General features: G+C 42.0%; 3 protein-coding genes across 4 annotated transcripts in view; 1 reads left to right on the top strand and 2 right to left on the bottom strand.

Annotated features, from left to right (window-relative positions):
* The window catches only part of LOC146717227 (uncharacterized), a 47742-nt gene extending 43324 nt beyond the window's left edge, over positions 1-4418 (bottom strand). The window contains exon 1 of one of the 2 annotated variants that reach the window (XM_085473197.1): positions 4319-4418. In XM_085473197.1, the coding sequence (XP_085329323.1) occupies positions 4319-4383 (65 nt within the window). In that variant the 5' untranslated portion in view covers positions 4384-4418. Of the gene's footprint in view, positions 1-283; positions 1334-4318 lie in introns of those variants that run through there. The other variant, XM_085473215.1, reaches the window with a different exon arrangement.
* Positions 4419-6402: 1984 nt separating this feature from the next.
* dcps (decapping enzyme, scavenger) lies at positions 6403-9655 on the bottom strand. Its single transcript, XM_085473185.1, has 6 exons — positions 9412-9655; positions 8994-9144; positions 8772-8917; positions 8573-8686; positions 7256-7366; positions 6403-7144 (listed from the first exon to the last, which is right to left on the bottom strand). The coding sequence occupies exons 1-6, from the start codon at positions 9613-9615 to the stop codon at positions 6878-6880; spliced, it is 993 nt and encodes a 330-aa protein (XP_085329311.1). The 5' UTR covers positions 9616-9655; the 3' UTR covers positions 6403-6877.
* A 616-nt stretch (positions 9656-10271) lies between these two features.
* On the top strand, positions 10272-20419 carry ids (iduronate 2-sulfatase). Its single transcript, XM_085473175.1, has 13 exons — positions 10272-10868; positions 11262-11398; positions 11480-11657; positions 11767-11855; positions 12483-12683; positions 14626-14796; positions 14896-15022; positions 15587-15745; positions 16017-16123; positions 18706-18822; positions 19256-19366; positions 19569-19694; positions 19770-20419. Exons 1-13 carry the CDS (start codon positions 10793-10795, stop codon positions 19848-19850), a joined length of 1680 nt encoding a protein of 559 aa, XP_085329301.1. The 5' UTR covers positions 10272-10792; the 3' UTR covers positions 19851-20419.
* The last annotated feature ends 1769 nt before the right edge of the window (positions 20420-22188 follow it).

Below are 22188 nucleotides of genomic sequence, written 5' to 3'. Positions count from 1 at the left end.
AGAGAACGGACGACTCGCAAAGAAACAACTAAGAGATATGAAAATGTGTCATCTGGATCCATCGGGGATGAAATACATTGATAGAAGTGAGCAAATTATAAGTTCAGCATGTTTTCAAACAAGAGTCTAAAAATAAAACGAATCTTTTTTAATTTAATGAAACTTAATATAATCAGTGATGGACACCTCCATTCATTAAGCTGGAGCCACCCTCGGCACAGCTGTGGGGTCTTCACTGAAATGACTGATGGTTTTTCATGCAGTGCTTGTCCCTCCTACCTACCGTGATGCCAGAAAAGCCTCCACTCGGCTGAAATGCCCCAAGTTAGATCTCTGGACTTGTGGTCAACCCGGAGGCCTTGCTTCTCTTCTCTATTCTTTCCATCCCCTTCCTCATCTCCACCGCTCCTTTTCCCTCGGCTGGCTCCGGTTCTGCTTCCTCACTCACCCTCAGCACAATGCATTCTCCTTCCCCTCCGGTTTGTGGTTTCTGCGCGTCGCCTATTCTCTCCAACACAACGCACACAAGCTGATCTAGATATCTCTCCCTGTATAGAGGAAGAGGAGGGGAATCACATTGCTCTGAATTCCACCTCACATCTGGAAACCATCTTCTTCCTCTCCCTCTTTTTTTCCCTTTTCTTGCCAGTCTCTCTCCCCCCTTCTCCATTGCTCTATGCTGTAATGTAAATAGGCCTGTAATCATACTCCTGCCCTTAGCCTGCCGTGCTGGGTGGTGGTGTGTGTGAGAGAAATCTTACACAGAACACACTTCGCCAACAAGCGGAGATCCCCGTCTTCCTTCCCTCTATCTCAGGCCCCAGCTGAGCTTTATGGGGCGATAAAAACAAAACCCTATTCTTCAACTCTATTTGCATCAATTGCATGCGTGTGTGTCTTTGAGTACTAAAGCAACTGGAGGCCCCTTAGCCACTAATACAAAGTATATAACTGAATGCCGATGACCTAATGACCCGAGAGTGAAGATTTTAAGAGTGTCATCTCATTGCTCCATAAACTGAACTCAAGGAGAAGCAAAGGTACCTTTGTTTAACTGAAGCAGTGAGGGTTTATTCTTGGGGTACAACACACTGTTTTTCCCCTAAAACTGTTAAAGAAGGTTTTGTTTGGGTACAGTTGTCATGGCAAAGTGAAGTGCTTCTTGGTTTCCCAGCAAAACCTGGCAAGTCCATCATTAACACTACACGTTTTACTTTCTTAAAGGACCAAACCAAAGTTTGCTCATTACTGCCTGTATGTAACCAACACTTTGATTGAACACAGACTGCTAAATGCTGCCAAAGATATCAGTATTTAGCAACTACTGTGCTCATCAGCTAAAAACTTAATGAATCCCATTCGGTTTGAGAGACAAATTACATTGAACTTAGAAATTCTTCCACAATCTCAATAAGCTTTATGGGATAGCTGCTCATGTAGTCGCTCAATACTGTAGCGGTTCACACATTCGCCCAACAAGTTAGAGAAGCCGGTAAAATACCTACCAAATCCAACCGATGGAGCTATTTATAGTGTAGCTGTCCATTAATACAAAGTTTTGACTGATGACATTTAAATTTCCATCATTTCTATTCCCACCACACGACACCAGCCCAGTGTGCAGCGGCATTCAGTGCGAAAACAACCTGAAAGTTTCAACAACTATAGTTCCTCTAATGACCACTCGAGGTTGGCTTTAAAAGTGATCGATCCCCAACAGAGGCCTTCATCATTGATAAATGGAAGAGGTTTTGAACCACCAGGACTCTTCCTATAGCTAGCCACTCAGCCAGTCTCAGTAATCGGGGATAGAAGGGCCCAACGCTGACACAGCTTCAGCACTGCTCTGTCGGCGTTAGACGAACATCCCAGAAGGACAACCATTATTGCACTGCTCCACCAATCAGGCCTGTATGGTGGAGTGGCCAGATGGAAGTCACTCTTCAGTCAATGCTGAGGAGACAGCCAGAAAATCTGCCTGGAGTTTGCAAAAAGATACCTGAATGTTGTTTCCCAGACCACGAGAAACAAAATTCTCCGGTCTGATAAAACAAATATTGAATTCTTTTGCCTGAATGCTAAGCATCATGTCTTTAGAACACCAGGCACTGCTCATCACCTGCCCAATGCTGTCCCTACAGTGAAGCATGGTGGTGGCAGCATCATGCTGCAGAGATGTTATGTGACAGGGAGATTAGTCAGGGTCCAAAGTTAAATGGAGCAATGTACAGAGACACCTCTGATGACATCCTGCTCTAGAGTGCTCTGGACCTCGGACTGGGTGAAGATTCATCTTCCAACAAGACAAACCCTAAACCCACAGCCAAGATAACAAAAGGACCGGCTTCAGGACAACTGAATGTCTCAGCCAGAGCCCAAAATTGAACCTGAACATCCCTGCAGAGATCTGAAAATGTCTGTGCACTGATGCTCTCTATCCAGCCTGATGGAGCTTAAAGGTTCTGCAAAGACAAATGGGAAAAAGTGCTCAAAAACAGGCGTGCTAACTCCTGCCACAATCGCTTCAGTCAAGTACTGAGTAAAGGCTGTGAATTCTTATGTGCATGTTATATATACATAATTTTTTTAATAGGTTTGCAAGAATTTTAAGCAAACCCTTATCCCATTAGCATTATGGGTATTATTTTGTGTGTAAAGTTTTGAGGTAAAAAGTGAATTTTATCAATTTTCGGAGGCTGTAACACAACGAAATGAGGAACAAGCAAAGTCCTGTGAACGCTTGATTGAATAGGCTGTCTCAATGCTAAAGAGGTTTTCCAGGACTTTAGCTGACACGGACTTGTTTTTCCTGACTTTGATGAGCAGGGTGGCAGATGAAACCATCCAAAAAGATTTCGTGCCTCCGAAGTATAATCGATATGAAAAGATAACGCTCACTCAGGCTGCACAGGAAGCAAGAAGTTAGGTTTTAAAGACCATCCAGTTACACTCCGAGTCAGACACACAGGAGCATGTTCTGTCAAATTATGAATGACTGAATTGTCATGACAGCACTCCCTCACAAAGAAAAACTGTTTTTTTTTAAAGTGACCTAGTGATGGACGACCTAATCAGACCTTTAATAAAGAAGACTTTGACAGTTGACAGCTCACACACACTCTCACAGAAGCCTATTTCTCCAAGCTTCTCAATCCGACAACCAGCAGACAAACTCGTGCATCTTCATTCAGTGTGATAACTGGATTTACTGCAAAGCACTGAGTGATACCACGTCATTATTCATCAAGATCTCAGAGCGCTTTGACGTGTAATGGGAATCTGCTTTGTCGTCACTTCCAGAACAAAGAAATGACGCAGTCAGAAGTCAACATCGTTCTCAGATCAATAGTGTCATTTATTCAGTCACACTGACAGACAGCATGACTCTGTTCTGAATCACTCAGTGTCTGTGTTCAGGATTACGGTGGTGAAACGCAGCGAAAGAGAACTGTTTAATCTGGACCGTCCTTGACCTGCCTCCACCAAACACTGAGCTCACATGAATGCACTGTGTGTGTGTGTGTGTGTGTGTGTGTGTGTGTGTGTGTGTGTTCTCACTAAGTCTACAGGGTTGTAGAGAGTGACTGATCAGGACAATAGGCCTAATATGCCTTTAAAGGCTACAGTAAATGAATTATATGGAAACCTTGCATGAGAGGCGGTGCATGGATGAATCACAGGCACTGAGCTGCTGAAGGAGAAAAGATCAGCCGCTGCTTATAACCAGGGTCCTTTTGACAGGTTAGCCAATTAAAACTAGTTCACTGAAAACTTACTTGGAGAATAGATTAAAACCTCAAATGCATCTTAATGTTCCCAGAATGTTTCACAATAGATAACAACAAGTGGCAATCTTTGAAGAACCAGAACAGCTTTGCTGGTGTTAAATCATGTGATGGAAAAAGTGCCTGACCAAAGTTGATTTTTAGGGGGATTACCACCAACCTACTTCCAGTTTAGCCAACGTTACACACTAATCCAAAACAGAATGTAGTTGAAACACCAGCAAAAAACAAAAAATACATAAAAACTAAGTAAAAGGACTTCAGGAACTCCAAAGAATAATTACAGCCCACCTACAGTGCTGTCTGCAAATCAGAGCCCAAAGAGGAAAAACTAAAATAAAACGTTTTATCCCCTCAACTAATTCAGTTCACACACAAACAAGCACAGCAGCGTGTCCGGCACACTGTAACAAGCACATGTATCGATTACTACCAATCAGACATCTCCATCTCCGGGCAAAACAAAGCTGAAGAGTCCCAGAGATGACGCACAGTTGGCCGGGAAAGCTTGTAGCCGTTGCGGGGATACTCACTGTGTCTGCTGAATCTCAAACGGCCTCAGGGTGAAGTCATCCCTCAGATACTGAAACCAAGACATCTGCGCCGTCACTGGACTAATGATTGGATTATTTGTCTCAGTCGTGGGCTGGCGTCCTCAGGTCCGTGATGCTGCGTTCAGGAGACACCACGGAAACTCCGCAATCCCGTCTCACCAACAAATCATTAGTGTTTAGGTTTACACTCCAATCCTATTTTTTAATATATAAATATATATAAAGTTTAATAGCGACCCACACTACTGATATCTTCCTAGGTTGGGTTCAGGAAATAAAGAGGCGTTAACCGGTTCTCGGGGTATTTAATTAGCGGGTTTTGATGCCTTTGTGGAAGATTTCCTCTGGGTGTTCTCAATGTGGAAAATGCTCTAATTGCACTTACACAAAAGCAAAAACATGCACTCTACTGGATATGTCGTAATACGTCCATTCAGCAGCGATCCTTGTGCTTTTTCCAGGATAGGTGTTTACTGAACAAAACAAGAGTACACACAGTCCAGCGTGCCTGTGGTTAATAACGTTAAAACCAACTCAAGCATGTAACCCATGAATTCTATTAGTATACTTAAAAGAAAAAAACCTGGAAAAGCTTTCGAAACAGACAGTTAGACAATAATGAGAGGATTAGGATCAAGTTACATTAAACAGCTTCCCCGTCAAGTTTCTGTTAAACACAGGTTGTAACTTATTAAGGCTGAACAAACCACTAAATGGTCTTTGACGTGGGTCCCAGTAGACTGGTTGCTAGGCTAAGGAACAAATCACAGGACGGTGTAGTATCGTTGCTGTTGATCAATTCGCATTTTTCCAAGGGACACTTGAACGCACCTTAAGCACGAACTGAACACCGCCCAGCTGACTTTAGATCAGATAAGAAAATTATGTCTGCAAGAAATGATCTTTTAACAAAGTCACAGCAGCTCAGAGGCAAACTGAGGTGTGTGTGTACAAACTCGCATTATACAGCTCCGACTGTCAGCGGGGCTGAAGGGGAGACACAGGTGTAGCTACGAGGCACAGGTTCAAATGAGCGCAGTACTTCAGATCCAAAAGTATGTATGTGGTGTTAAGTTAAAGAGAACCTGCTATGCTTATTGCTAGCTCCATTTTTCATTGTGTGTGTATTATTTTTATTCTCGGAATGCTACAGCAGCTTTGTATGACAATTCGATATAATCTTTATTTGTCTCATACTGGGCCTTGGTAGACCCGCCCCCCCAGTTCATGGAGCCTCCTCTAACTGGCTGCTCCTCTCAAACAGAAGGTTCGGTCACTTTAAACTGAGAGTTTCGAGCAGTCTGAAGCCTGACCTTCAGGATTACTTCTACTGTACATGCACTGACCTCACCACTTGAAACATTGTTTAATATGGACATCAACACTGTTAAAGTGTATATATGACAGAAAATGAACGAAGTGCAACTTCATTGCGTATTTTGGTTAAAAGTGGTTGTGTTTATATGCAAAAGAAGGTTTTATAATTTGCTTTCTTTTATGACAAAGTGAGAAAAAAGTGATACTCATGATATTACCCAGACTGGAGATTTAGTTTTACAGTCTAGCACATGCACAAGAATGTCTTATCATCGTAGGATTTATACTACCATCTAGTGCAGCAGCTGAGGAACTGTGGCTTTGGATTCTCTGCTGTTATACATGTATTCCAGTGATATGATAAAGAAGCATGTCCAAACACGCTGCCAACAGTGAAGCTATAGAATGCCCCCTGTTGGACAAAATGTGCAACATCAACCATCACAACATGCTTGCATGGGTTTCTTCAAAGGCTTCTTTGCATTTTAATTTTTGACATATCAGTCATTATAAATGCAGATACAGATGCAGCAGCTAAAAGCTAATTTTGGTTGTTGGTATTAGTTGGGCTCTTGGACTGTACCAGTTTAGCTTTCCATGATTCACAGTTTAAAATTGTCCGTATAGATCTTATCCCAGAGCTTGGTGTAACCCCCTCTGTTCATTATGTCAGAAAATAAGGCAAGAATAATAGGCCTGGTTATAATAAACCAATTATGTCTTTGAGGGATTATTGAAACCAACACTGCAAACTTAATACATTTTATTAAAGAGTTAGAAACCAAACGTACTTTAATTTAGTTGACAACATTCAGTCAAAAAGCACATCAAACACACTGATTAAAAAATGCTTCATCTACTGTTGTGTTTTTAATCACAACAAGACTAATAACAATTTCTGACACGACTACAAAAAAAACATCAGAAATATACAAATTACTTTTGAAAAAACAGAAAAGTCATAAAAACAGACTACAAACCGGATCAGAGTGTCAATAACGTTGTTCTACAACATAATGAACAGAGCTGTGAACTGGCATTAAAGGATGATCCAGTTTACAGAGACAATATTTGATATGGATTAAAAGTTATGGGCTGGAGTAGCGTGAACATTAGCATGTCAAGCCAACTGATAGCATTCAAAACAAAAAAACCCAGCTGTAAAGCTCACGGTTTGGATGGAGAGAGAGAGGCGGTGGATGGTGCTCTGAGTTTGGTTCATTACAGCCTCCCTGCCTCCTTGAACTTACTGAGCAGTCCATCATCTGCCCTCAGGGGGAAGTAGAGTGTCCGTGTTTTGTAATACTGGGGGTTTGACTGGAGGTTCTGGATGACATCAGCGATGAGATGGGCTCGCTCCACACCGCAGCCCGGCGCGTCATAGCCCAGCTTGGTGAAGTGGACGTGCAGGTGGTAATAGGAGGGCTGGTAGTGCAGGTAGACTCTCAGCTTACTGGCTGGAAGGTTGTAGCGCTGGAGGATGGCTTCCTAATTTACACAGATATCATCGCAGAGAATGAATGAAGCCACATTGAGTAAAGATGATTGATATGCATATAGCTCTCTTTAACTGAGACCTGAGGATCACTTTAATCCCACCTTTCCTTTCTGGAAGATGTTCTGCAGCAGCGGGACATGCTCTGATGTCAGATCTCGAAGGCTCTTGATGTCTCTCTGATGTGCTATTGCAATGAGGTACAAATCATCCACCTGAAAGAAGACAGATGTGCTGAGGCTGTTAAGTGGTCTAAAAATCCAAGAACTCGCCATCCAGTAAGCTTTTGAGTAAAAAGCTCCAGGGGCTGAAAAATGAAGCTTATAGTTCTTTGAATGGCTGCTTGAAGCTGGCTCACTAAAGAGTTAATCCACAGTGACCCCATGTTAGAGAATACAATTTCAGAGCAAGGGAGTGAATTTCTATATAGCTAACCAGTTTAAATTGCATTAAGGATTGTATTAAGTTATGCAGTATTGGTGCTGTGGCAACTTTAATTGACAGGCAGATGCTTTTTCTAGTATATTCCCTGAACTGTAACGTACGAGTACATTCTAGGGAAGTTTTTCACTAGCCAAAACTTGCCTTGCTAACCAAGCTAGCCAGTGCCATTGTTAGCAGAGTCCCATGGTTTAGTTACTATGACCTGAAAAAAGCGACTCCGCCCAAAAATGTCATTAGGAAGGTTTTTCTGACGTCACAGAAGTGGGAACTCAGGGCCATTTTTCCATAGATTTCTATGAAGTTGCCCTCTGCAGGCCAGTATATGTGCAGGTTTAATCACACCTGCACATATACTGTGTAAATTTACACTCTTAACATAAAGCCTTAAGCCAAAAGACTTACTATATCAGTTACACTGTATGTCCTCTTCATGAACCGTAACCAGCGTAGGGCAAGTTCATCATAAAACACAAATAAGTTACTTTCTCCAAAGTTTCATTTTCAAAAGACACATCAGGTTTGAGATATTACCATTTATCACAATCATTAAGGAAAACTGTAGATCGATCAGTCTAATTGTGTTAATCATACAAATAATGGCAGACTGTGATTTATTTACTTATTTTTCAATAAAAGGAATATTGCATGAAGGTGTTCCATAAGCACATTGGTGCACTCCATTTTGGGCTTTTGTGCTCAAGAACATTCTTTCCAATAATACCACTTTGCATCTAAATGTATATTATAATGTTAAAATGCTCCAGCCTGGAGTTGTCATGCAATGCTAAATGAAATATTACAGAGGTACAGAAGAATAGTGTTTGTGCCACTGTAAATGTAAATATATGATTGTCTGCATAGAAATGAGGTCTGCAAAACATGCCAGAGCTTTAGTGTAAAATCATGTTCTAGTTTATTCTGGTTGATCAAGAGGTTTTAAAGTCAGTGAAGCAGTGTCAACATTAGTGGCCTCTGACCTGTTTTTGGTCCCACTTGAAATCCGGAAGGAGGACAAAGCCGACGTCAGGATCTGGATCTTCATAAACGATCCTTTCAGCCTCTGCCTTCTTCTCCAAGATGTTGTAAACCCACTGCAAGGTAAAAATCAGGGAAAAGTGAGCAATGTGCACTCCAAAGAGCAGACTGGAGCAGAAGAGGTAGTCCAAAGAGACTGACCTGCACACTAAAACTCTGCTTCACAATGTGGGGTAGAGTAATATTCTTATAGTCTTCCTCCGTTTCCTCGACCAGGAAACTCTCCTTACGCTGGTATTTCTTTATATGCTTCTCAGTGGCTGGACACACCACTGTGGTCTTAATCTCTGTATAACAGAAACACGCAGGTTATCTGACTGACATCACATAACATTCAGACAGTTTACTAGTGGGGTAGCATACCATTGAGATGAGGGGGAGCCTGGAGCCGATATGTGCTGTAGATGTCGTTTTTCATCTCCAGTTTGAGTGTGGAACCACTAAACAGCTCAGCCAGTGAGTCTTCTCTGATCGGGGTCTTTTCAAGGATAACCACAGCATCCTGATCTGCAACCTTAAGATCATAGTAAGATACCATAAGATCAAAGTTCCTATCAGGCCTGGTTTGCAAAAAACAAAAACAAAACAAATGACTATTATTTTGAAAGGTCAAACCGGAAGCTAGTGTCGTACAGTTCCTTACAAATCATTCAAAAGCCACTTTCAAAAACGGCTTCCTTTAAAACGCCGCTTGCAACTCTGTAACAATAGTTACAAGTAACAAATAGCTGCATATGGTCTGTACACTGAGCAACGGTAGCTAACTTTGCAACAACGCTACCTTTCCGTGGATAAAGATGTTTTTCTCTCGGGCGGAGTCACTCAACACGCTTGAGGTTTTGAACCCAGACAGAACATTTTCCTGGACCGACTCATTTCCATCTTCTCGCCCATTCTCATTGTCAGTTTTCCCCCTCTTGACGTCTGGAGCTGGTTCACCAGTTTTATCGCTGTCGAGTAGACGTTTGGCGCTCGTGTCCGCCATGTTCAGTGTCGCTGCTTCGAAGATTGTGTATTGTACACGATGTTTTCACCCCGACTCAAAAATAAATATTATTAAATAACAAATATGCTATTAAATGCATGTAAGATAACATTAAGAATGTATATTAACATTGTTTTCATTTCATTATCTGTAAAATTTAATAAATTGATATTTGTATTTGTACTTATTGACTTTAGTATTCATTCTCCTGTTTATATAGTTTCCAGTTGGTTTATTTATTTATTTATTTATTTATTTATGTAGTTTTATTATTTTGGATTTATGATTATTATTACTTTATTATTACTTTTTATAGTAACTCTCATGTTTGTTTGTTTTTTGAGTTGTTTATTCAATAATTAAATAACTGTAACGGCAAAACAATGACTTTGGGCGTTTTTTTTCTCTCACACTTAGCAAACAGTAGCTTTCAGGGAATGTTCCCTATAGATTTTGCAAAATAAATAAATCAATATATTTGAAATTATTTTTTCCCGCAACACTCCAAACACTTCAGCTTTCGTTCTGTTTGTAGGCAGATCTTTCTTCTTTGGCTCTGGTACCATCAACAGCAGTTTCTTTCTTATTGTTGGTAATTCGGTTAATTTGCGGAAGTCAACAATGTGCGGAGTGAGACCTCTCACTCGCCTCCTATTCTTCAGTTACGTTAATGTAAATTTAACGGATAGAGATCATCGCCCCTATTTATTCTGTGAAAATGAAAGCTGAGAATTTCTTTTAACTCTTTTAGGGCTACTTACTCCTCAGTTGTTTTCACGGCTCTGTAATTAAACTGCATTTTCTTTATTCTGAGCCTGTTGTACAAATGAAGCTACACGCAGGCTGACTGGCAGATACTCGGGACGTAACTGATTTGTTACAACGCAAAAGTTTCATTAGACTGCGGCTATCATCTCATTTTAATTAGACTGGGTGCTGGTATTCAGCGGGACATTTAATATGACTGACACGTGACTGAACTCGTCAAATGAGCCGCGGGCGCTGAGGCCGTAGCTGAAATAGCCAATGAAGAGTGACAGCTGGTTAATCAGGAAGTAATTAAATCACTCAAACGGGCACGCTGTTTTGTTTTGACGGGAGTGCGCAGGACGGAAGTTTGAACAGCAGGAGGCTAACGTCAGGATATCACGCTATAGCCGTTTTTGGCTCCTCTAAAATGGACATATTTGTCCTGAGGTGTTTTTTCCTGCTGGTCCTTCACACGTCGACGTATCCTGCTGCCGCGGGGAGAGGTAGGTGGGGTTTGGACTTCAGGTGTAATCTGATTGCTGCTAGCAAAACTTCATAGACTTTCTAATGACTGTAACTTGGTTAACTTATATTGGCTGTAATGAGTGCAGAATATTTATTGACTCAGTGGCTGGTGCTACTGTTGGCTGTTAGTTTAATTTAATTTACCAACTGAATGGCGCTTTGTTTGGTATGTTTTACGCGTCCAGCTTATTTTCAGGTTCAATTTTTAAGTTTCTGTTCTTGGATGTTTAAATGCGCTTACTTTAAGTTTACTAGAATAATGGTACACCCTCACATTAGTGTGACTCTTCCTGGAAACTGTGCCATAGCGCTCCGTGGCTGATTTGAGGGCTTGGAGAGAAAGTGAGTAATCTGTGATTGTTTGCTTTCAGAGAGGAAAAATGTCCTTTTCATCATGGCAGATGATTTGCGGACATCTCTGGGGTGCTATGGGGATCCGGTGGCTAAATCGCCCAACATTGACCAGCTGGCATCCAGAGGCCAAGTCTTTCTCAATGCCTTTGCGCAGGTCAGTTGCATTGTTCGTGTTAGCTGTGGTGAATTGAACTGCATTGCTTAACCTCAATGGATCTCTCTTTTCCTCTCTCAGCAAGCTGTGTGCGGTCCCAGTCGGGTATCCATGTTAACCAGTCGGAGACCGGACACAACCAGGCTCTATGACTTCAACTCCTACTGGAGAGTCCATTCTGGAAACTACACGACTCTGCCACAGTACTTTAAATCTCAAGGGTACTTAACTATGTCTGTGGGCAAGGTGTTTCACCCAGGTAGGTTTAACCAGGTGCATTTTGAATAGAAATCCACAAAGAACTGCACATGCACCACTTTCCAGTAGAATAGCTGTGAAAATAATGGTTGTTTTTTTTCACTCTGTAGGCATTGCCTCCAACAATACTGACGACTATCCTTACAGCTGGTCCATCCCAGCCTATCACCCACCTTCATTCACATATGAGAAAAAAAAGGTACGACTTTCACCGTGTTGATTATAAAAGGAGCCTTTCAAATGGAGAGCCTGTTTCTCAATGTTAATGATCCTTTAGCACACCGTGATTCATCAGTTTCCGAGAGGTACCCCCTCAGGGAATAATTCACCTGTATCAGAATACACGCTACCAACCAGTTACCTCCTGGGCTACACATGCAGTGTCATGTCCCATTGTCCGGGCAGCTGGAGAAGTTTTAGCATTCCCAAGTGTGTTATTTACTTATTTTCAGTTGTCATCTTAAACCTGGAAATATCTAAAGTCTGTGTTGAGCACAGACCTTATTTCATCCATCTAACCAAAATTCCAGGGATCTAAATTGGTTTAGAAAAAAAGGAACTGGGAGTATAAAGTGCTAACTCATTTCCTTGTGACTCTTTTCTGTGGCAGAACTTTGATTCTATTTATGACTGAAAACTGTTTTCAACAAAACCTCTAAACGCATCATCTACACTGGGTATCAAACTGCTTCTAGCAGCTAAAGATGTTACTTAAAGTACAGCAGAGCCCAAAGACATTGGTACATAAGCAAGTCGATTCTGGAGTCTTTGTGGCCACAACACAACTTCAGATGTCACATAATTTTCATACAAACGTTGTTTCCAGATGTGTAAAGGGAAGGATGGGAAACTCCACGTCAACTTGCTCTGTGCTGTGAATGTGAGCGAGCAGCCTGGGGGAACCCTCCCTGACCTGGAGAGCACAGAGGAGGCGGTGAGGTTACTGAAGAGTCGAGTCAACGATGACGATCCTTTCTTCTTGGCTGTGGGTTTTCATAAGCCGCATATACCTTTTAGGATTCCACAGGTTTGTCACTTATTATCCATTCCTACTGTTCCTCTGGACTGCTTGAACTCTACTGTACATGTTGGTTAGCTACAGCAGTACAGTTACAAAGTATTGATATGACTTCCCGGTGACTCTCTTCTTCAGTCCAGTCACTTAATATTTGCAGGTTTCACATAACTCAGTTTCTGACTTGAACTAAGACTTTATAAGTCAGATGAATCCTCTTATATTAAGCACTGAGGAGTAGAGCTGCACCATTATGGCCAACATGATTATCCCCATTACTTTGATCTATATTGAGATCCTGAATATTTATTATGATTATTCTTATTATGATTATTCTGACAAATAGCACTTTTACAATGTTGCTGTGCTGCATTCCTGCTAATGTGCAAATGCTAAATTCAGTCAATCCCTGAAGGAAAATATAAATAAAAAAATTGCACAAAGTGAAATAAACAGGTCACTGCTTTCATTTTTGCACTGTGGTGCCGTCCTGGTGTTTAAACATGTTTCTAAATAAAGTTGCAAACGCACTCAGGCCGGGTGAAACAAATCTTTTGTTCTGTGAGTTGACAGCTTCCCTGAAGCCTTCAGATTCACCGTGTTTAGTGGACGTGATTGTGGCGGTGATTTCCGTTGGTCTTTGTGAGGTCGATGGAGTGACGAGCTGTGCGGCTTGTGTTTATGAACACAGCCATAAGCAACCACTGCACTGGTGGCAGTTTGATTGGTGTTTGTTGCTGTGTGTTACAGACGCAACTCTGCAGCTTTCTTTATGTGTGATTTGTTGTCTGTTAGTAACGCTTGCCCTAAATCTGAAGTATTTCCAAATGGTGGATAATGAGCCGCTGTGTGCAAGAATAGTCCCCGTCAGTGAACTCACTGAATGATGCGGTTTGATTGAAAGGCTCATTGTCCTTATAAAAACATGCACAATCATGTCAACTTTAATGTCAAGGATCAGATTTGAGTCTTTGCCTGCAGTCCACGGGTGAAACTGCAGTTCACTGAGCCTGAAGGAGATGCATCGGCTCAGGAGAAGCATGAAGCATGCCTGGTGTTTTTGACATTCACATGGTTGTGCACCATGAATTCGCCCTCGAGGGTCAGGCAATTCTGATCTAAGCTGTCAAAGGGAAAAGGTTTGTGCAGACGACCTGAACTGTAGCAACCTGCTGTTCAAACAAAGGCTCTCGCTGCTGTCCTTGACACAGTGAAGGAGCACGTCACAAATATGTTAGATATGGAGAGCTGGGAGTGCTGTATAGCTTCACGAGACGATAACCCTGAAGAAGATAAAGGGGACATCAGAAGCATTTTGAATAAGTGTGGAGCTTATTGATTGCACTTTATATCACTATTGTAGCTCTAACTTTGAATGAGTTGACAAAGATCAACATGATGTAGTGAACCTCGACTCAGAGCAGTGTTTTTAACAAGATAATACTAATTTTATTTCAGTTGCTTAATATTTTATTACTCTACTAGACTTGCTAAGTCTTGGAGTTTTGTAAGACCTGACTACAGAAAGCATTTAGTTGAATATTTCACTCATACTGACTGATTTATGAGTTTGCACAGTCCTGGAGTGAGCACTCAAAGTCTGATTGGCAGCACTGAAAAGAAACGTAACGACTGCTGATGGAATCTGGGTTATTCACACCACAAACAGTAACTCACTGATGGTATACTCTATGCAATTCAGTTAGTCCTCAGCCCCTCAGGGAACAGCCTGTCCTTAGCACAAAGGTGGCTCAGTGTGTGAAGAGTGGAAGATGTTGTTCTGCTGCTTAACAGTAATGTTCATTTGGACAAAAGAAGCCTATAAGAATATTGAAAACAATAAAGTACAACTGTAACGCAATAAAAACCAATGAGATCGATGTCTTGTGGTGGGTCAAAGGCCAGGGAGTGTCAGAAAACCCGAATCAGAAATAATTCTGAGATTTTTCCACAGGAATACCTGACCCTGTATCCTCTAGACCAAATGACTCTGGCCCCCGACCCAGATGTTCCTGAACGCCTTCCCACTGTGGCCTACAACCCCTGGACGGATATAAGGAAGAGAGAGGATGTGCAAAAACTCAACATTAGCTTCCCCTACGGCTCTATACCAAAAGACTTCCAGGTATGAACCAGCTGCTCTCAGCACCTCCAGTTTGGTTACCGTGGTTGTTCCTCCTGAAGCGAACAGCAACACTGTAGTGTTTTATATCCTGTGTTCCAGCTGCGTATCCGTCAGCACTACTATGCTGCAGTGTCATATATGGATGCTCAAGTTGGTCGGCTGCTCAGTGCACTGGAAGAGCTGGGGCTGGCAGACAACACTATGGTGGTGTTCACCTCTGATCATGGTGAGGAGACGCGTAGCTGGATGAGATGTAGGCAGCTAATGTTAATCAGTTTGGTTTGTTTCTTTCTTTTTAAGCATTTAGAAAAATAAGTTGCTAAAATATCTTATCAGGTGTTCTGTGCAAATTAAACAAATGGTTTATTGAGCTTGTCATGTTTATCTTGCACCACCAGATGGCACTGTTGTAACAGCAAATTGTGCCATGATTTGTTCCCATAGGTTTTTTGTTTTTTTTTTTCTACTCTCTCTACCCTCAGCTCTTTCTCTGCACCACTTACCTTTTTTGGTTTTTGTTTTTTTCAGCTTTGTGACTGGAAAACTCTGTTCTCTTTTAATGTCTCATTCAGTTGAGAGCACTAGACTGAATCCTCTGTGTGACTGTTTGATGAATCACTGCGTAAAGCCCAGTCAAATGCCGTCATTTTCATGACTGGGACAAACATCAGTCAAATGTGTTGCCTTAAATGAAAAGTATTATTTGTATGACTGAGACTGATCAATTTCTTTGTCTCTGGTTTGCCCGAGTCTTAATGAACTGTGTGTTCCTGGGTTTCTGTTGCTGCAGGTTGGTCACTGGGTGAGCATGGTGAATGGGCTAAATACTCGAATTTTGATGTCGCAACACGCGTACCTCTGATCTTCTCTGTTCCTGGTGGCAATGAAGCTGGTACATCAACCTTCCCGTTTATAGACGTCTTAAGGGAATCTGTGCACAGCATCAAAAGTAAGACCCCCCCCCCCCCCCCCCCCAAACAAAAGCATTTAATAATATGCTTGTTTAACATTAATACAGTCTTTGATTTCTATATAGAGCTTAAAAACGATTTACACAGGGATACACTTTGATATTTTGCCTCCAGAGAGCTTTTACTTCAAATGCAAGTGATGCAATAATCATGAAATTTAAGTGGAGGATGTTTAGTAAATGGTAGTGGAGATCTTGACTGGCTTCGTTTTTAAGGCGTCTGTAATTGGGTGACTTTTATCTGTCTTAGGTGGCAAAGTCAGAAGTAGGGTGGTGGAGCTGGTGGATGTCTTTCCTACTGTGTCCTACCTGGCCGGCCTCGAAGTTCCCGTGCAGTGCCCTGACATTTCTTTCCAGGTATCAGGATATGAACCTCCAATCTATGTTTCTAATCACAAGAACAAATTCTAATCGGTCTGCAGCTTTGACCTGGTTACCTGCAAAACAGATGATATTCCCATCAGCCTCAAAGACCAGTGTGCTCGGGACAGCACCTTTGTGCTGTCAATGAGACTTTAGTTGGATATGAGCGCCTGAAGGGTTCATGTCGAGCTAGATTTTTCTTCAAAGTGGAGAATACCACAGCTGGTAGAAGTTCCTGATGTCTAGAAGTCTTTAAAAAAAAAAAAAAAACCTCTGCGGTTTATTAAAACGGAAAATAAATTGATGCTGTGAATGTCTGCTTAATGCTAATATGTAGAGCAGGGCGATATGGCCAAAAATATTTATCACGATATATATTTGAAAATTTGCGATAACGATATAATTGATGCGAGACAAAATACAACTCCACAACATTACTAGTGCAAAAAGACAACCTTCCATTTATATTCACTTAAACAAGAAGCTGGTTTTTATGTACATTAAAGCTTTATAAAAATGTAACAGTACAAATGCAAATTGCTTGCTGAAAGTTTAACCAAAAGGCATTTCCAGTAGAAATGGGCTGACATATCCTGAGCATAACCATGTATAATATCCACTGAAGTTAAAAGGAGGTGCTTTGCAACATTAAACTGCAGTGTGCAGTACGCATTTTTCGGACCATAAGGTACACGGGATTATAAGGCACATTAAGCGAAACAAAGCAGTCAGATAAATCAAACTTTTTATTAAACTCATTCTTCTTGCTTCCTCCAATTCTGTACCATTGATTCATTAATGTTGAATTCTCTGCAGCTGCTCTATTCCCATGTTGTTGCAGTATATTAATGACTAACCTCGTATTGTGGATGGATTATCTCAGTTGTTCTCCTGACTGAAGTTTGGTCCGTTTACAGCATCCTGCCATGCGATTGCATTTGTCTCTAACCATGAGGAACCTTCACCTTAACTTTTATAAGTGGAAAAGTGTTAGTGTTCGTCCTCCAGCTTCACTGTTTATGTTATGCTAACATAGCTGTGTCGCTAGCGATCACGTAGCACATCATTATATACCAGCTAGCCCAACTTCAGTAACCCTACAAACGTCACTGCTGTTTAGTTTCCTGTCTTCATTTATGTTGCAAGTGATAGCAGAGCTGCACATTTGATTTTTTTCAGAAATCTCTCAGTCAGAACATGCAATATCATGCTTAGGTAACTAGCGAAACTAGCGAGCTAACTTCCGCTAGCTTCCTGCTAACTTCTAACTCCGTTAAATGTAATAACTTTTGTTTTCATGGATGCCTGGAAGTTAAACTTTATAGTTACACCTCGTAAAGCAGCAATGCTGATCGTTTTATTAAAGATGAAAGAATTTAGACAGTTTTTAACTCTAAGTGATGCTGCAGTGTTGTTTGACCTGAAGGATACGGAGTTTAGGACCCAGATTACTCCCAGATTTAAGAGCATCTTAGTCCGACAAATACGACAATAACAACGGCTGCTTGCATGTTCTGCAAAAAAATGTGCTTTGTTGTGTATCTGACGGACAAACACCAAACCAGTTCCACATCACGGAAGTTGCACCATTTTTACAAACCAATTCTGGATCATCTGTTTCACTCAACAATCGGCCATGTGCGTATGAAAACAAAGGCACTGCGCATGCGCGTTTTACTCCCATTCTATCGCGATATTTCATTTTCCTATCGTTGCCTAACATTATACCGGTATTACCGTGAACAGTATAATATGGCCCAGCCCTACTAATATGTTACTATTGTTGGAGTAAGCGTGGCTGTAATCAGACAAACCTCTGCATCACTGCTGCAATAGAAAAACTCTGAACTCTGTTTTCTCCGGGTTGCAGCAGCTCCCTCTGCATAATCTGTAAATCTGTGCTTCTGCATTCATATCACTGAAATGGCCTCAGATTCTTCTCACCATTGTTGTTGCGCACTGCAAAAGTGACGGCGTTCCCACTCCCAGGCTGTACAGTTCGTCGGCACATATGCGAAACAGCTGAAATGGTTCACACGAGTCCATTAGCAGCCTCTCACTACGAACACGCCGGACTACTACAATCGGCTTTCATTGATCTTCAGACTGTGTTCATACTACACTCTCTGCCTAACGAGACCAGAAGAGAACTCCATCCATCTATCTTCTTAACTGCTTATCCACGCAGGGTTGCAGAAGCCTGGAGGCTTTCGGAGCTGACAGGGTGTGCCCTATCATTCGGATAGGTCGCCGTTCCATCTGGACTCTTAACACAGAGAGACAGATAATCAGGCAGCCAATTAAGAACCATGAGTGGGCCTAACATGCTCGTCTAAAGAGAAAGCACAGCACCTTCTCGGGACCTTCTAGTGGTGAAGCAGCTCTTTGCCTCCCACCGTACCTGAACTAATATCTGCAGCTTAAAGCATCATGTCATTGCGATCGGAGTTCAAATGATGTTGCGTTAATATGAGAAAGTAAACCAAACGAAGCCCAAAGATGGCAGGCATGAATGTGATCCAACTACACCCGACATCTACTCCCTTCACCTGTTTAGCCCGTTTTCTTGCCTTCAGGTGGAGTTGTGTACTGAAGGAGAAAACCGTGCCTACGCTGCGCCACAAGGGCGAAGCGAGAGGACTCCAGAAGATGTAGCTTTCAGCCAATATCCTCGCCCTGCTGATGCACCACAGGTAGGTAGTTTGTTTCAAAAAAGGGGGGAAAAAAGCTCTCATTAGCCGGCTAAGGTTAACTCATTAGTTTTGTATCAGTGTGGAAGTAATTGCAGAGCAGAAGGCAGGCATGTTATTAATACAGACGTGTCTTGATGCTGCTTTAATAAGTTGATTATGAATTTGTAGTTAAATGTCTGAATTTGCAGAGGTCAGCCACTGGCGTGTGCGTGTGCGCGTGCGTGCATGCGTGCTGGAGCCGCCATCAAGCACAGTCGTTGTATTAAAGTATCCAGGCCAGTGCTGCTCCTGCTGTAGGTTAATCTCTGTATGCAGGAGTTTGGCAGTCTGTCTGCAGCTGGCTCGCAGTTTGAGCTGGCAGCTGCAGATCTGACAGCGCTGCATGAGATTTCTCCAGCTCAAAGATGCTTTAAACTCCAAATTCTTCCCTTAGGAGAACTCTGACCTCCCTGACCTCAAAGACATAAAGATCATGGGTTACTCTCTGCGCACCTGGGACTACAGGTACACTCTGTGGCTGGGCTTCAATCCCAAAACATTTCAGGTAGGTAACCACAAACTCATCCCGCATAACGGTCGTCTTCCTTTCATCAGCATCGGTCTCTGTATTCTCCCCCGAGTGAGCGCGTTAGGCTCAGCCTGGGGAGTTGAACGTGATGGATCCATCCATCTTGTCTCACAATATGTTGGAGATGGAGAGAAGCAGATTAAATTTGTCTGTATCATCCATCCCGCTCTCCATCCAGGTGAATGTGTCTGACGTCCATGCTGGGGAGTTGTACATGTCAGCAGATGACCCCGGTCAGGACAAGAACATCTTCAATAACTCTGATTACAGTGAGATAATGAGGAAGACTGCCAGCCTTCCTCAGGTAAGTTGGGTTTTATAGAAGTTTCTCCTCTTAGACATTCATTTACTCACTTCCTGACCCGTGGTTGTCGTCCAGACTGTCGGTTTGCAGATGAGAATGAAGCTGGAGTTCCACTACCTCACAGCGGGGATGAAAACGAGCAGAGGGAAGCCATGAGGACAGGAACTAAGCACAACAGATGGGGACGAGTAAAAAGGGACGATGGAGTGAAAGGGGAAAAAGGCTTGAACATGTAATTTGTGTGCACTTGGTTCTTCAGACTGATGTTTGTGCTTGAGAAATCATTGGTAGGCAGGTCTCATGCTTTGACTTGGAAAACATTTCAGAGCAGAATAGTTTGACGCTAACAAAAAGAAACGCGCCTGTTTGCAGAAACTTGTAATTCATACATGATATGAATGCAGATACTTTATTTTAACCAAGCGCACCATATTTGTGTTACCAGTTAACGCCAGAGCTGGCTTGGTTAGTAAGGCACATCCTTACATGATTCACTGATACGTGTGGTTGGAGGAAAACTGGGCTTAGAACAAAATGTACTCTGTGGAGAAATGAACATTTGACTCAAAGCTGCAGTTTGAAGCCTTAATGAAATGTCACCGTGTGAGTCACGTTAGGATTGAACCACCATACTGTGGGCAGAAGCAGGGACACCGGTTACCAAACCTTTTTTTTTTTCTTTTTTTTTTCTCTTTTCTGGTATCAGCGTGTGAACATGTTTTGTTTTATTTAAAGTTGGGCATTTTAACACGAGAATCTGTGGCAACAGACACAACCTTTGGAGCCGGCCACAAGTGCATTTTTGGTATTTGCTTGTTTGCTTCATTTCCCCCCCATACAGTTGTGTAGAGGAATTGTAACCTTTGGAGCTCGAGCTGACTTATAGTCGCCATACTAAGAGTGTCCCGGTTATTCAATCCAACTCTATTTTCCCTGAAAAAAACTAAAGCAAACCATCATTCCTTGAACACGTCCCATTAAACCCACAGGTGTCTGTGCAGGTGGACCACTGACGGGTTTCTGTGGAAATCTCCACCTCAGACTAGATAAACGTGGCATCTGGAAGTCTTTTCATTTAAAGGAATATTGAGGAAACTTGCAGAACTCCTTTTAATCAATGTTGACACCCATGTTTGACTTCAGTGTACTGGTAAACTGCTTTAAGGAGAAGTCTCTCAGAATAGCAGCCGATAGGGACTTTTGTACTGTAGTGTTAAACAATATGACATTTCTATTTGCACTTGATGTTACTTGCAGCTATTTGCCCCCCCCCCTCGTAAACAGTCAGTTCAGATCAATTCAGAGACCTGGAATGAAGGGAGTAAAAGCCACCCATAATTAAATGCAAATGAAACAGACTGTAGCTACATTTACTGTGGTTCCAGTGCGTGAACACTCGGTGCCGTGATAATTTAGAAGAAAGCAATTTCAGCTTGAACTTCAGGTCCAACAATGAATGGAAGGGATTTGCTCTGTCGACTTGTATTGTTGGCTGCACCGGCGTCATGTTAATGAGATCTAAATGAATCTTTTATCATCAGCTGGCTTCTGACAGGAGTGAGGATGTGGAAGAAATCTTAAGGTGGTTGCAGTGATTCGTCTGTCCTGGTTTCCTGTGTGCAGTAACGCGCCAAATCTCAGGAACCGTAATAATCTGTCAGTCCAGACTCTCATTAGCATTAGAGCATCCTGAACAGTTCTTTCTGACGGGGGGGGCACAGGATTAACCAGATTTCAGGTTTTGCAAGAACACACTGTGTGTATATTTGTCTGTTTTGATTATTAAAAATAAGAATAAAAAAAATTTGTTTTGCATGAGAATTAAGTTTGTGATCACAGCTCCTGTGTGCGTTTGTCCTGCAGAAACACTTTGCTGCCTGTCCACGCGGCCCGCTGCTCTGTAATGCGTTTTGTGTTCACTCACAGCTGAAGTGTAAAGCTGCAGGGTAGTGAAGCAGCTCCTCGGGGACCTCGCCAGTCTATTCTGTGTGCTCGCTTTCTTTACAGAATGAACGCTGCTCTCTGGCACTGGGGTTTTGTTGTGGCTTTTTTTTTTTTTTTTTTTTTTTTTGCTTGAGCCAAACATCTAACTTGTGTGTGATGCCACCGAGTCGATCTGTCTGCGTGACACAAACTGTTAAAAGCCTTGTAATTGTGTTTTGAGATATCGTGTGAATTCAGTCCCAGACTTTTTTCTTTTTTTTCCTTTTTTTTTTCCCTGCAGTTTTCAATTTTCAAGCAATCATGCAGAACAATTTGTGGAACTCGATTTGAAGTGAAGTCTGTACGCCACACATGAAAATCAAAAAACTCTGCAAAGGCCAGGAAGGCACTTCACATGTATCCCCTGCCAATTTCACACATGCTCTGATCATTTCCACTCCTTTTCATTTCATTTACTTCTCTTCATACCTGGTGAGTGTATTTTATTTTTTTTTTCCCCCCCATTATATGCACCTCCATCTGATCACCTGTTGAATGATAGTTAATTGTT

The sequence above is a fragment of the Copadichromis virginalis genome, linkage group LG2 (assembly GCF_057382275.1).
Source record: "Copadichromis virginalis isolate Kocher_CV1m ecotype Utaka linkage group LG2, C_Virginalis_male_GT1.1, whole genome shotgun sequence".
Taxonomy (NCBI): domain Eukaryota; kingdom Metazoa; phylum Chordata; class Actinopteri; order Cichliformes; family Cichlidae; genus Copadichromis; species Copadichromis virginalis.
The sequence above is the reverse complement of the archived record's forward strand: the minus strand, read 5'-3'. Positions and strand labels throughout refer to the sequence as shown.